At 37.2% G+C, this 15,398-nt stretch overlaps 1 protein-coding gene across 1 annotated transcript in view; it reads left to right on the top strand.

Moving 5' to 3' along the window:
• TASP1 (taspase 1) overlaps positions 1 to 15,398 on the top strand; it is an 86,484-nt gene that overhangs the window by 23,296 nt on the left and 47,790 nt on the right. The window contains 3 exon segments of the mRNA XM_035321903.1: positions 13,137 to 13,243; positions 14,337 to 14,390; positions 14,392 to 14,427. Coding sequence (XP_035177794.1) covers positions 13,137 to 13,243; positions 14,337 to 14,390; positions 14,392 to 14,427 — 197 coding nt within the window.

Below are 15,398 nucleotides of genomic sequence, written 5' to 3'. Positions count from 1 at the left end.
TATCTAAATAGTCGCAGATTCTGTAATTACATCCAGCTCTGATTCTTTGTCCAGGATTGTGCGGTATAAACAGGCTATTATTATTATTTATTTTTTTAAACTTAGCTAGTCTTTTCTTCATCTAATACGGTGGAATGACCCAGTCCAGCGTGACTTAAAATATACTGTACACTAAGAGTTGCCAGGTTTCTTGTAAAAGCCTTCTTTTTCTTAAAATAAACAAAGTGATTGGGGTATATTGATACACCATCTACAAACCAGGCTAAAAATTTGTGCATGGAAAGGAGGATGTAGCTCCCCTTCCTTTTCCTTTTCAGTCCCTGTCGTTTTGGAAAGTGCCCTTACCATTAGTCTGTAGCTTGCTATTTTGGTGAGAACATGCCTTATACTTCCTATTTTTCCCATGCAGGAAAAAAGTCAGAGTTCATTACCAAGAAGACAGACAATTATACATTTTTTATTTTATTTTATTTTACATTTTAAAAGTTTACTGCATGAAATATGTGAGTAGTTCTGAAATTAGAAATTGAAACCCAGGGCTGCTATTGAGGCTTTTATTGGATGTACTTCTAAATGTAGATAAACATCCAGAAGTTGCAGTTCAGAGTTGCTAATACTCAGTACTCAAATGTAACCCCTGAAACAGAAGTACTGTTATACTCGATCATATCTATTTTCATACACATTCATGATGCATTCCATTTTGAACAAAAAATTTTGATTTCTATTCTCACATGACTTAGACTTGCTCCATCTATCTGCTCTCCAAAACAGTATTTGCAGAACAACTTTGGGCTCAGTTAAGCAAAACAGCTCTATTTCTGTGACTTTAGAAAAGGGGAAAAACTTGAAAAGGATTTTATTTTGGATGTATTTGCTGTGTATGTGTAGGAGATATTCCAGAAGGAGAGTTTCTTGACTAGCTCTGTTTGAATGCACAAACATTTGCCCTGTTTCTAGTACCACTGCCTTTCCGTTGTGGCAGAGATGATCAGTTTCTAACATTAATTTCCAAATGTTTGTTTATTTACTAAAATGTGCTCTGGTCAGAGCAAGTCTACGTGTGAAGGCTTAAAAATAAGGATGATCTTACTTGGTTGACCCTGCTTTGGTTTACCTAACGCAGACTGAATTTACGTTGGAGACATAGCAGAAAAGTAATCTCACTTGATGTATTTTCCACAAACTAGCTCCAAAACATTAGTGATTTCTTTTTGTCTCCTCAGCACACTTAGCCTATAGCTATTAGGCAAAACAATTTCCATTAAAACAATTAGCAGGATTGTCAAGTTAATTCCATTGCAAAGTCAATGCAGAAACGTCATTTTCTGTTGCAACGTCAATGAATAAAGCATTGGAATTAAATACTGGTATTGAAGTAGCCAACCACCTCCCCCTCTGACCCCCGGACCTACACCCCACTTCCACCCAGGTTTATATGCAGCGAAGTACACACATGTATGATTATATGCTTGAGTCACTGCACAGGATGGACCTGATCTAGGAATGAGCTGATGCTGTGAAGCAGGCTGTGACTGTTAGGACTTATATGCAGACTGTCATAGAATCATAGGATATCCTGTGCTGGAAGAGACCCATGAGGATCAGCAAGTCAACTCCTGGCCATGTAAAGGTTTTGGTAGAATGATTTCAGTTTAGGCTACTTGAAGGGTATGCTGGAAAAAAAAACAGTGGCAGAGATGCTTTGTAATAATGAGCAAATTACTTAAACTGAATTCTTCACAGATGTTCTCTAATTCTGTTGCTTTTCCATAGCTTAAATTATAGTCCATGGCTATCTGAATTTACAGAATGGAGATGTTTGACTATTATAACCTTATGCTTCAGTCCTTCTCAAAAAAAGATGAGATGAATGTGTCCACTAGTTAAATAACTAAAATGGATATATAAGAAAGAAAAAAAAAAAACCTGCCTGAGCAACTTATACATTGTCATTTTTCTGAGAATTTGAGTACACTTTGTTGTGCAGTGATTACACTAGCTTGTACATTCGATTTTTCTTTAAAAATATAAAATAAAAAGGGCAAAATGAAACAAAAATATGAAAAATCACTTCCAGAAAATAATATGTTGATTTCCTTAGCAGTCCTTAGGAAAGTTACTCTCTTAGGTTATAGACTTCTGGTTAGTAAGCTGGAAGGTAACCACTAACACCTTGAGTGTTACATGCAATTGTTGTAGCTGAAAGCAATTGGAAACTGTCTCATGGGTATCATGCAAGAAAGCCAAAGTTGTTTTTTTTGGTCCAGTGTTATTAGTGACTTCAGAAATTGCACTGAAAGAGAAAGCTGTTTCCAAGTAACCGCAAAGGATCTCATTTGAAGTGAGCTTTCGGACTACATAATGCAAGGAATTTCAAAAATTGGGAGAGGTTTTGATTATGCTTGCTATGTAGAGTTTTCATGGAGAGTAGGGGGTAAATTAACTTGAAATGATCTGACTGTTGGGTAGCTGTGTAAAGTGCAGAACCAAAATAATTGCCAAATGTCAGGGAAAATATGCCGGTAACCTAATTACAAACAAACAAACAATAACAAAACACACACACAAAAAAACAAACACCAAAACTCTAACTCAAACCATAGAAGTATACTTGCAACAAGGATCAACAAGGAGAACTAGGTACGTATGTTCTGGCTTCTCTGCGCTGCACATGGAAAAAATATTCTTGGAGACACATTATTCTGTCTCCCTTTTCCTGGACCTGAGATGGCAAGAGAAATGTTATACTTGCTATAAGGCTGTGGGATTGTGTGGCTGGTTTTATGGTGGTGGAGCTCTCTGTATGATCAGTTACAAAGAAAGCTGCATGATCAGCTTTGTGGTCACACTCCATAATTCTCTGAGAACTTTCAAAGTATTTGAGCACCAAACTGAAATGACGTTTTAAACCATGTTATTTGTTGAACTACATTAAGGTTATGTCAAGGCTCACCTGCTTTGTCTTCTTCAGTTTGCCAAGTGTGCAAGGAAATGGGATTTCTACTGTATACAGAAATCTGGTGGCTTCCAGTGGAGTGAGTGTTTTTTCTTTTATTAAAAAAAAAAAATCAAAAAAGAAAAAAAAATAATGAAATGTGATCTGCTTGCATTGCCTACGGACTGCAAAAAGGCTGAATTTAATGATTCCTGCCCATACTAGAGCCCATACAAGCTTATACTAGCCCTTCGTTACCCTATGTAAGAGAGACTGCTCTGAAAGTGTGATCAAAATTTTAAGAGTGTAGTTACAGTTTAGAAATTCTAATTGACTGTATCACGCAAGCTCTCAGGAATGTTGAAAGTATGCTTTACTCTAAATTGGCAACATAAATGTGAAGTACACCTTCAACTGCCAGCATCTCTGCTTGCACTACTAATAACCAAACCACTTTTATCTCTGTTTTTCAGTCCAGCCTACGTTAGATGCAAAGCACTGGATTTGACAAAGATAATGTGGTACAAGACAGCATCTTACAATTATGCGTCTTTGATGGTTGATGCCATCAGCCCTGGCTGGGTGGGAATGTGTTACTATGTATGTAACATGAAGGTGGATCTACTTTATACAATTGTGTTTGAAATGGGGAGTTCAATTTCTAGCAGCCTAGAAACTGGCACGGAACTGGAGATCAGGGTTAACAGCCTTAAGGCCTTTTACTTGTAAAGACGGTAGTTATGGCACTTCATCTAAAATCCGACCAAGGTATCACAAAGGGGCTTTAATTTAGAATGTCAGTTTTGTATCTGACGCTGTGGTAGACCTCATCTAGTATTTGTTGCCAAAAAAAATCATACTTACTGCACAGCTAATGCTGCTGAGTATTGTCTTCCTGCTTGACATAACATGGGGCTGCTTAAGCATACAGTCTTTAAAGAGAAAGGGAAGTATACTCGTGCAGTGTGCTTGTACCTCTACCTGTAATGGTGTGGAAGGGACCATAAGCACTTCAGTAAGTTGTATTCCTTAAGAGAAGGAGCACCTACATCAGTAACTGGAAACCAAGTGTAGACAAAAGTGATGCTTGAGGAAAAAGCAATGAACAGAGCAAATGTTTACTATTTACTATCCTAGACAATAAGCTCCTGAATCAGAACTGCTTCCTGCATACCTAAAGGTGATCGATGCTGTTTTGTGCTCTTGAGCCCATATTAATTTCTAGCATCAGTAAAGACCTTTAGAGCTCAGCTATGGATTATTTGAATAACTACCTCTTTTTCATTATTTCGAGATCTGCTGAATAAAATCTGCTGGTTTATCATCAGTCACTGACTCAGAATCCTTCTTCAGTTCTTCTACCCAGTGCTTACCTTGCCTAGCTTAGCATCATCAATTTGTATCATTGTTTTGATGCTGCTATGCATTGGTTTGGCATTCCAGTTGTAACAGGCCACTTATTCCTGCTTTGTTTTCTCTTACTTTAACCATAATAATATTTTTTATTGTCTATGTAAGGATATTCCACTTTACCTTATGACTGCTTGGTTTCTTTAATGAGGGAGAGACACTTCTAGATGCCATGCAGATGGTGATACTTCTAATGCCACCATATGCCTCCGTGTGCATCAGTACTGTCAATACTTGGCCTGTCTCTCTTCCAACCCTCCTCACACCTCCTCATTTTTTCCTCCACTTCACTATTATTGCAGTAAGAAAAATGTTTGTCGTATTGCTGGAACTGTGCTAGAAGCTTCCATCAGGGCAGTGGCATAGACCATGATTTGGTTCTTTGGTTTTAGGTAAAACCCAGGGGTTTGGGGGATTTTACTAGGTACCTTGCTTCTCTGCTCCGTGTAGTGGAATTTCTGAGTACCTATCTTGGTTTAGGAAACTAAGAAATACGTTTCAGAAGATGCTTCTCTTTAACAGTAAGAGTTGCTACTTCTTTTCTATAATATGCAAATTAAATGAGCCCTGGCAAATGCAAGTTTCAGTTGCACAAAAAAAAAAAAAAAAAAAAAAGGCCAGATGTGATGTAAAGCCTCCCTAGATTTGGACATAATATTGCAGATTCACTTACGGTTCTGAAATCCAACCAGCTAAGTGCCACCTATACGCAGGCTGTAAGTTTGCCAGGAAAACTCTGGGGCCAAAACACTGAGAAGAGATTTTGAGTGAAAATCTTCCAGGGGACAGGAAAGGCTGCCTGATGGAGAGAAGGGGGTTTCTTCCAGGAGGCAGTAAGAAATGGTACATTCAGCAATAGTTTACCCTGAGTCCTTGCCGTGAAGGACAGATCTACATGGTAGTGCTCTGAAAAGATAGGTTAATTCTTTTATACGCTTCCGATGCTGAGTATTTTTTTTTCTTTTCATGTTGCTGTCTGTCAAAGTATGGCGACATGGGAAGTAGCACTAGTAGTCTTTGATCTCAACAGAAGCATAAGTGGTGTTAATTTGTCATTTAAAATGGCTTTGTTAAAATGAAATTTATTTTCATCTGTCTTTATTTGTGCCATTCATTTTAGCAACTGCTCAGCAGAATTCCTTGTTGGATCATTTTAATTCCTGTGGGTTAACTAATTTGCTAGTATATTCCTTTTTAATTTTCTTCTCTCCAATAGTTGCATTCTCTTTTAATATGGAGTAAAAAGATAAAATGCAGAAAATTCCTTTGGGTTCTTTCAGTTGACTATAAGAACGTCTGCCAGGGGGTGCTATGTGATTGGTCAGAGCTCTGTACTCCATCTGTACTCTGTACTCCAAGGACTTAAGAAGAGTTTTTGAGTTTTCTTAGTATTTTCAATTTATTGTTTGCTTTTAAACAGGCTTGCTGAACACTCATAGCTTGCATAATGTTTCGTTGCATAACAATTTGTAATGACTGTAATAGAAACAGTGGAGTTTGTGTTCCTGGCTTTCTGTTCCACCACTGTAAATACAAAGGTATTGTCCTGATCTTGAGTTGTGATTTAATGATGCTAGAAATTTGTATCTGTTACTTGAGTCTGAAAACTTTAACTGTCTACTGAAATATCTTAGGAGTTTTTAGCCTAGCCTTGAAGTACTGAAGTGAAATGGTATGGCTTATAAAAGCATGGGAATTTTATGGAAATGTGGACTTCTTACTAAAAACTTTTTGCACCAGCTTTGAGCAAGAAATGTTAGTGTAGAGCTGGTCAGCTACAGGCCTGTTTAAAGTATACAGACCTAGAACTAATAAGTATATATGTATCAATTTCACCATTCCCCCCAAAAAAAACAAAAGACAGTCTTACATTTTGTTCTACATATACAATTCAGTAGTTTGAAGGAGTCCATGAATAGGACAATTGTAACTTTCTCTTTTTAATAATATTTTCTCTTATCTATGTTCTTTGGTCCATTTCCACCATTTCTTACAGTCTGTAAAAGATGACTAAGGAAAAGTTCTGTGTAATGTCTGTGAATAGGACGTCTAAGGCCATCAGGAATGCTACTGGGAAATTATTAGAGGTCTAAGAGTTGAAGAAAACTGTAAAACAGTAACTCAGGAACTGTGCATCAGTCTAGTGATTCCCAAGTCTCAGTCTAATGACTGCTTGGTTGTAGAGTGTCCCATTTTATATTTATAAAATTTGCTTTTGTTTTAAGTTCAATAACTCCCTTTCTGTTTGCAGGTTCATTCTAGATGGTTTAAAGTCCACAAGCTTACATGGTTGTGGTCACCTTGTACTGTTCCTCCATTATGAACCCTACAATTCAAAACTAGTAATTCAGATTTGGCTTTCCTTGAATTTAACACTGGAAAAAACACCATTTCAAGACTCACAGATTTTTTGTGCTGCTATAGATATCAGATTGTGGACTTTGTCTGTATCCAAATGATCTCAGTTTCTTGGTGTTCATTCCAGCTGGTGCTTACAACTGCTGTCACTGAGAATTTGTCAATGTGCACATGTACACGTGCCTCAGTACAGCCACGTGCCTGCATGCACGTACAGCAGTAGTTGCCTACAGGTTAGTTTCCTCCAAGCTCAGTCTCAAGGAGAATATCCATTGGACATACAAAACGTCAGGTCAGCTCGAATCCTACCCATGGGTAGATGGAACTGGGGAGGACCTGTACATACGTTGCTAGAACTTTTCTTCATCAGAGTTGATTTTGAAGAGCTTTATCAAAGGAGGAGAGCATGCAGCATGCAAAATTGTTGCATATACAAATGCAAATACAGAAAACTGTTTTTGAAGTTGTTCTGTTTTTTGAATCAGAAAAGTCAAGTATGGTAACGAGGGCTGCATGAGACAGGTGTGTGCAAGGTGACTAGAAGAAAGGATTGCTGCTCTGGAATGATTTCGGGAGTGCATGTGACTAAAAGAGACTTAACAGAAGTGGTATTAGGGGGCTAATTGGATGTTATAAATGAGACTGGTTTACTGTTTGCAGTCCTGAACAGCACAGAGTAACTTCTAAGTACTAAGGGTTTAGTTCAGCGGTTGGGAGGAATTATCACAGAAGTGTGGTGTGGAATGGGGAATACGGTTGTGTTTCGTTTAATTGGTTACTCTATCATTATATAATAAACTGTTAAGATTTTGGGTTAAATATTTACTTGTATGTAGTATAACACAGTAACAGGAGTTATGGGAATGATCAAAGTTCCAGAGTGCCAACGGGATTAGTACAAGAGATGAAAAAATGATGTGGAATTTTTATGGCAAACAAGTGTCACGCACATGAGATCTCTGAACTGACTCAGACCCATGTTCTGTTTCTTTTTGTTCCACTGACCTGCTTGCAAGTTACTTTCTCATCTATTTCTGTAAAATGGTAATGATGATGTAAAAACCCTATTAAAAAAATGTACTAATTGCCTAGCCATGGTCATACACATGTAAGATGAAGAGCTTGTGCAAATGAATTATGTAATGAAGATTATGTGGTTCTTTCTCATCAGCGTTCCCAGTAATACAGGAACCTTTTCAAAACGGGATAACCTGTAACATGCTAATTTTGAGTAAGATGTTCCTGTGAGGTTTTTCTTACACATTTATAGGTAATAAATAAGCACGTATTCTGACACCACCTCTGCTAATACCGACCGCTCATGCAGGTGAGGGGTGTTGAGTAGGTTCTGCTTCTACCTGTTCTGTGCTCAGCCACTTAACCTACTCTGCAGGAAAACCCCTGTGCTTGTTTCAGCTCCCACAACTCTGCTGTGACTATGTATTCCACCCAGTGCTTCTACCACTGACCACGAATAGACCCAAAATATAGCTTTTAAGTACAGAGTGCACCTGGAGAGTTCCTGTTGGTACCTTGTGCGGTTGATGGGAGAACGTGGAGGACTGGGAAGATGTTTTCAGGCCCTCAGAATTGATTTGTTCTTAGAGGTACCCCATGCTGCATTACAGGGGCTTGTGACAAATGCCATAAATGTGAGAAACCAAAGTCCAGAGCTTTTAATAATGTTCTGGTTCTGCTATGCTTTTGTTTTCAGTCATTACATGTCTTTCATCTGGATGAGGCCTGAGTATGACATTTAAACGCTAACAGACAATCATTTTGTAAAGCTGTGGGTTTTTTTGTTCTTTTTTTTTTTTTCTTGTCTCCCACCAGCTCTGAAGTAGTTTTATTTATGACAGTATGTAGATAAATGAGAAGGCAAAACAGAAGGGCTGGTTATACTCTGTGGCTTCTGAGATGCAATTCTTTTAAGATTGAGTGTACATACTATTACTGTGTAGTAATCGTAAAGGACTTTTATCTCAAGGCACATATCTGATTTTCATCTAAACTTTGAAATTCTTGAGTAAAATCAAAGGATGCTGTACTAAATACCTTTCCATATATTTCAACAACAATACCTCTGGGCTGTACTACAGGAATTTTTCAAACTAAAATCCTGTCTGTTCCCTTACTACCCTTTTTCTAGCTTCCTCCCCTTCCCAGTCAATAAGCTCTATCTCTTGCTTCCCTTTTTCCTTGGCCCAGGTGCAACATCAGGCTGATGTAGCTATATTGCATTTGTTTTAGGAAAACATACCTGTCTTCAACACTGTGTTGTCCTTTTCCTCTTCTCAAGCTTGGAATATGCTGTCTTGTTGGAGAAGGTGAGAGTGTTTTTTGTACTGTCATTTAGGACAAATGAAGTTTCTTTGTATCCTTGCACAGCAGAGTTGAGTTTTTGTTTTGCTTTAGATGTAATTTGAATTATGAACTTGCTCTGTGTTTAGGTGATTTCCTTCTGTGTACAGTGCTTGTTTAAAAAAAAAAAATCCTGGTGGGCTTTACTTCATCTTGTATGTGCATTATTAAACAAGTACATTTTAATTCTGCAATTTTTTAGTTCATGAAATGTTTTATTGAACCAAAACCTCACAGTATGTTCTTTGATAAGGATGACAAACTTACAGAATATTTTCAGAAAAACAATATTTTTTTTCTTTCATTTAGCATGAAGCTCACTTGTATTTTCTAGTTTCCTTTGTCACCTGTAGAACAAGATGAAGTAACCAAAGCACTGGCCAGTTAAATAGCATTCCTAGTGGTTTTACCTAGCTAGGTTCCTGGAAGGCAGGAATAAAATGGGGGCAGGCGGCCTTTTACCTGTTATTAGCTGTTATTTCCTTATTATGGAAAAAAATCAAACTTTACAAAGATTCCAGACATTTTATTTTTAATTAATTATCTGCAGTTGGGCAAAAATCTGTGTCGGAGGAAGAAAGGGAAATGGCTAAGTTTTGTTTTACTAACCCGTCCTTTATTTTGTGATTCTTGGGTCACTTTGGAGGCATTAGCTGTGTTATCCTGCCAAGAGGAATCACTGATAATAGTTATTTCCCATAAATAATGAAAGGCAATTATTATCAGTCTTTGCTAAAGCAACGTTGTCCTGATAACTACTCTAAAGTTGAGTGTAGCGTGAGCACAGTCTGAGTAGACTTTGTTTCTCTCACAGTATGGAAAGGTTTGACGTTTCATGCTAAATATAACGATACTTAATAGGTGAATTAATACATAGATTCATATCAGTAACTCAGGGAAAGGAGGCGCAATATTAAAGAGACCTACCCTCCTCCACTCCCAGCTCCCTAAAAAAGACACCCCCCAAAACAGAGAAACAATCCTTCCTCTGCTCAAGACCCTCAGTTATTTCTGATCAAAATTCATGTCATCCTAAAGCACTGAATGAACCATGACTGGCATCTCTTTCAACATCTGCTAGCATAACAGTATGAACTTGCCCACATGACAAATATCACTAACTCCTACCATGAAAGATACCGTGATTAAGTTTTGTAGATACTGTTGTGGAAGAAGCTGGGAAAGTTTGTGTATTTTTTCTAGAAAAGCACTATGGTAGCTTTGTTATCATAGGCTGTTCTGTGTTTGTCATTTAAGTGTCATATTAGTTACGGTGGTGTCGGCTGTACAGGGATAGGATGAAAGAGGAATGACATAAATTAGGATGTGGGAAATTCTGAGTAAGTAGGGAAAAAATATGAATTTAAATTGAGGTTAATCAAATACTGAAACAGGAGCCCAGAAAATTTCTAGACTCTCCATCATTGAAGATATCCAAAATTTGACTGCATAAGTTCCTGTGCAGCACTTTTGCACTGAGCTTGCTTTTACTAGGAGGCTGGAGTACATGACCTCCTAAGGTACCTTCCAACCTACATCATTCAATGGTACTAGAAAACTGTCTTCTCCGTCTGTCTGCTTGACATCTGACATAGTTTAAGCTACACAACAAAATACGTGCTGCACCGTCTCCTTGGGTTCTAGAGACATTCTCATCCAGAAGAGTCTTTGTTGGAGCAAAAAACCACTGCTCCCCCATGAGATAAGCAAGGTAAAAAAGCAGTGGAGAGAAAATGCACGACAAGTCTTTACCCCAGCATACAGTTAAGAGGCAGTTGAGGTACCCGTGAACTGAAAATATTTGACACCTCTGGATGCAGCAGTTTTTTGTTACCCCAAATTATTGCAGTAATGGTCTGTCTTCTTCCATATATATCCTTACTGACTGCTACCACTTTGAATTAACAGTGCTAATAAGGTACTGTGATCAATGATGTCCTTCAAAGCAAATCTTCAGGTTTTTATATTGTTTTGAAAAGACAAATAGTATCTTAAAGCACGAGGTAAAATCTGAAAATCGTTTAATTGCTTAGCTAGAGACTGAGGACTTGAATGGATGGAACGTAGCTATTAAACTTGGTGAATATTGTATGTTGCGGAAGAAGAGGCTGGATGAGTAGCAACCAAGGTATAGCTGGAGTGATGATGCTAAGAAACCATATAACAGCACCCTGGGTAGCTGTCAGAGTAGCTAGGAACTAGCCCATGTGCTCCCAGTTTTGCCATGATCCTTGAGCGTATGTTCAAACTGGTAGGCATGCAAATGTTGGAGAAGACTTCAGAATACCACTGGGATTCAATTCTGGAGTACAAGGAAAACTTATGTTCAGGTTTCCATGTATGTGTACCCTCATATTTGTTTTTCTTCTCTGGTTACGCAGCTTTTTTTCTGAATTGGCAGGAGCCAATGGCAGCAGTAGATAACAGGCTTAGACATATACATCCCCATCTAATAGCTACTTTTTGTGAATACCGAGGCCAGGCACCACTCTTCCTCACCCATATATAAAGGCTCTGCTCATAGATATTTGCTGTACTTACTGAAGTTGTGTCAACTTGCGAATTTTCCTGTATAAAAGTTCTGCTAAAAACAATGTTCTGGCTTGGTTTATTTGGGGATACTTCGGCTTAACAAATTCTGTTCTTGATCTGTGGTTAGTTTGCTTACTCCCCCTGAATTAATACTATCAAGCGTTTGGTTTTTACCTCTTGGATCTCATTTCAAATGTTAAAAAGTATTGACCAAAGTAGCTGCATCTGTCAGCTCTGTATGATAGGAAGAGTTCCTTTCATGGTGATGGCAGATGAATACATGTTTACAGTTTTAAGAAACTGGTTTGTGTTAGTGTTTTGGAGAGAAATGCCATTTTTCTCATTATTTTTAGGTTATATACTTGAATAATTGTGTCAGGTTAAGGTTAATTTTTGTGGACTTAAAACAGGTTTCACTAGAGTTCACTAGATGATTTTGGTATCTGAATAGGAAGCTTCAAAGAAGTAAAATGTTCCCTGTCTGTGTACTGCGTGAGAGTTGTAAATGAAAGCGTTGTGTTCTTTTGGCTCTGCAGTATTGATTTTATTCATAGCCTCTTCTTGCAGCTGTTCCGGTCTTCTGAATAACAGTGATGTAGCTGTATTATGAATTTCATTTAAAATGGCATTTAAAAAAGGTTATAGTTTAAATAGGAAACCTGTGCTTTTTAACTTCCACTGAGTTAGTGACCTACCTGTATATACCTCTGCCCTCCAAATTACTTAATTTTCCATGTTTGAACAAGTGACAAAAGACACTGTTCTCCACTCTTTTCTCTACGTTTCAATGGAAATGTTAAGTCAATATGGAGATAATATTAAGTCATAACTGATTTAAAATAAACTTGTCAATATCTGCAGGTTATTCATGGACTGAAACTTGTAAAATGGCAACTTGTCATTTTGGACTCTTCAACATAACTTTTTAAAATATTTTTTTTTATTGCACTTTAGAAAACACTTTAATTCTGAATGTGGGACTTAGATGTGGAAAATACACGTTTGTCTTTTCAAGACCTAGGTGGTCTTTATACTGTGTTGGATTATGGAACATAAAAATATTGCTTGATTATTGTGTGGCTTTAAATATATGGGTAAACATACAGATATTCAATTAAGGTAATAAAGTAGTAGCCTAATTTTACGGATATCAGAATGAGGTCACATGGTATCTATTTACTTGTCAGCAGTCAAAAACAATAATTTTAATGCAAGCCATTTATTCCATTCTCCTCTGCGTAGTGCTGCTACTGTGCCAAACAGAGAGATATTTAGACTGACATAGCTTCCATATGTGTTCTGCAACTTGTTTCTACTAGTTATTTTACCCATCACTGTTGCTGAACAATAGTAGAGCTTCTTTTCGTTTAGGAAAAGATGTAAACGTCTTGTACTGGAACTTAAATACTTTATTGTAGGCTTTTTTATTGATGCTTTTTGCTGAGAGTGTGGGGAAAGAGACCTCCAAAATGTAAACTTATCAGTATTTGTTTAACTAAGTTTTATTTAGTTAAATGGTTTTTAAATATTTTTATAGGGTTTAGTTTAGCAGCTTTTAAGAGGAACAAGAGGAAGCTGGAGTTGGCTGAAAAGGTGGAAACGGATCTCATTCAACTTAAGAAAAGAAGACAATCAAATGAAAAGGTTAGTTTGTGTTTCAAATTTTATTGTGTCATTGTAAGCTTACAGCTGATTGCTAATAAATTTCATGTTGTACATATGATCAGACTAATGTAGCCTCAAAAGATTCTTCTCCTTGGCCACCCATATGTTTGGATGATACAATGATAACTTAGTGCAAATTAAAACTTTCTGCCTTGCTATTTGAAAGCCAAGCTCTCACTTTGGATTTGTCTATGCTATGGAAAATGGAAATGGAAGATGTATTTTGTCTATTTTGAAGTGGAAATATGACAAATGTAAACACAAACAGATAATTATTTCCTGAAACATTTTCTTTAGCTTGGGATCTCTGTCAGTGTTTCCCACTTTTTAAATGTTTCCTGAGCACACTGCATTATGGAGCTGGAATTGGTGAAATTTGAAATATCAGGTAGGTAAACATGTGCATCTGTGCATGCATCTAGCATTGACATGGCCCCTATTACTTGTACTACAAAACTTTTAGGACTCCCTCTGTTTCCCTCACTCTGTTAGTTTAGAGCCTTTGTTATCATTTGAAAACGTTGATCACGGTATTTGTGTTTACTGTTAAATTTTAGCTAAATAAATTAAACCCTTGTGCTTTATCTGGGGCCTGTGGCCATTTGGGTTGGCCGCTTCTTTTTGCTTTGGTAACCTGACTGACCACTGCCTTATTTAGTTGCATATATTGGTATAAATAATGTACAAATCCTAGAGAATTGGACTACAGAGAATGCAACTTTTTTTGCCTTGCAAATGCAAACCAGTGATAAATTCAGCATTTTTCTTCTTTGTTCTCAGATAAGGACTTTTCTCTATCAGGGTGCTAATTTTCAATATTCAGGGAGGTAAGACCTGTAAAGAAAGTAAGCATAGAGGAGGGAGAAAGTTATTTACTGGTTTTGCAACTTTTTCTGTTTACGCTACTTCACGCATTTCCTTGTGAAACTTCCATTTCTTAATGGTGTTAAAATGTAACTGAGGGAGGAGGGGGTCTCTGTGTAGTATTGGAGTTCATGTAATAAGGGGCAAGTCAATGCTTGAAACATATGCCAATGCATGAGCTTACCGACCTGCAATTTGAAATTTCAAGGGCTCCAGAGTCATGTGCAGCACTTGTGGGAGACCCTCAAAGGCCAATGGTGGTAGGTAAAGGAGGTGATCAAATAGAGCTCTACTCACCGGTAAGTAATTCAGTAAAGCAACACAGTGGTTTTATCCACTTTCTGGGTGCATTGTGTTCATGGAGGGGGGATGAAAACCAAACCACGCTGACAAAGTGGACTGCTTGTCTTACTGCACAGAACATAGGATAATTGCAGTTTTAACTCCTCAAAATGAAATAGAAATGAAAAATTCTGTGAGAGCAAACTTTACAAGAAAAGTAGAACAGTTCTTGCTAAGCTGTTAGAGAGGGGCTGTTTATCAAGGATGAGACACAAGAACTGTGATCCCCAAACTCATATTGCCAAAGCTGAGCTCTCATACAATCTTAAAAATATTTTTTATAGCTACTTAAATACATGAATACTTAAAAGTGAGCATTCTCGTCAAGGTTAAGTTTTAATTGTTAAATACTCATTTTATTTTTATATTTGTTGTGCTTCTCTGGAGCTGGGGACCTGTCTCTGTAAGCAGAATTTGGTGTTTGCCTACTTTCAGTCTCTTACCTGCTTTTTGTTAGAAACCCTGGTCATTTTTCATCTCTGAAATTTGAGAAGTTAGGAGAAGAGCAAGGTAGAAGGATGTTAACAATTTTAATTTTGAATGGAAAACATAACTGAAAGGATTAAGCAAAGATACAGTATCGCTGACCAAGAAAGATAGGTCAAAATTAACTGGAAGCTTAAGCTGTTAAATTTAAATTTAACCAGCTAAAAATGTACAGTTTTGAAAATGTAGCTTTTGATAAAAAATTAAGTATACTAATCTGAAAAAGAATGAGAAGCTGTTTAAAATGTAATAAAATTCAACGGGAAAACTAAATATAAACTACACAACAGATTATTTTTAAATTGTGGTACTACATTGTTAAACCCCCCAAACTATTTTTGAAATTGACTTGTTAATATAAATTATTAGCTTAAGTTACATATGGAATTTGTTAACAGATATGGCCAAGTAATAACAAAGTTTCCTCAGGAACTGGCAAAAT

This window comes from Oxyura jamaicensis, chromosome 3, assembly GCF_011077185.1.
Source record: "Oxyura jamaicensis isolate SHBP4307 breed ruddy duck chromosome 3, BPBGC_Ojam_1.0, whole genome shotgun sequence".
Lineage (NCBI taxonomy): Eukaryota > Metazoa > Chordata > Aves > Anseriformes > Anatidae > Oxyura > Oxyura jamaicensis.
Note: the sequence above shows the minus strand (reverse complement) of the source record. Positions and strands in the feature narration are given on the sequence as shown.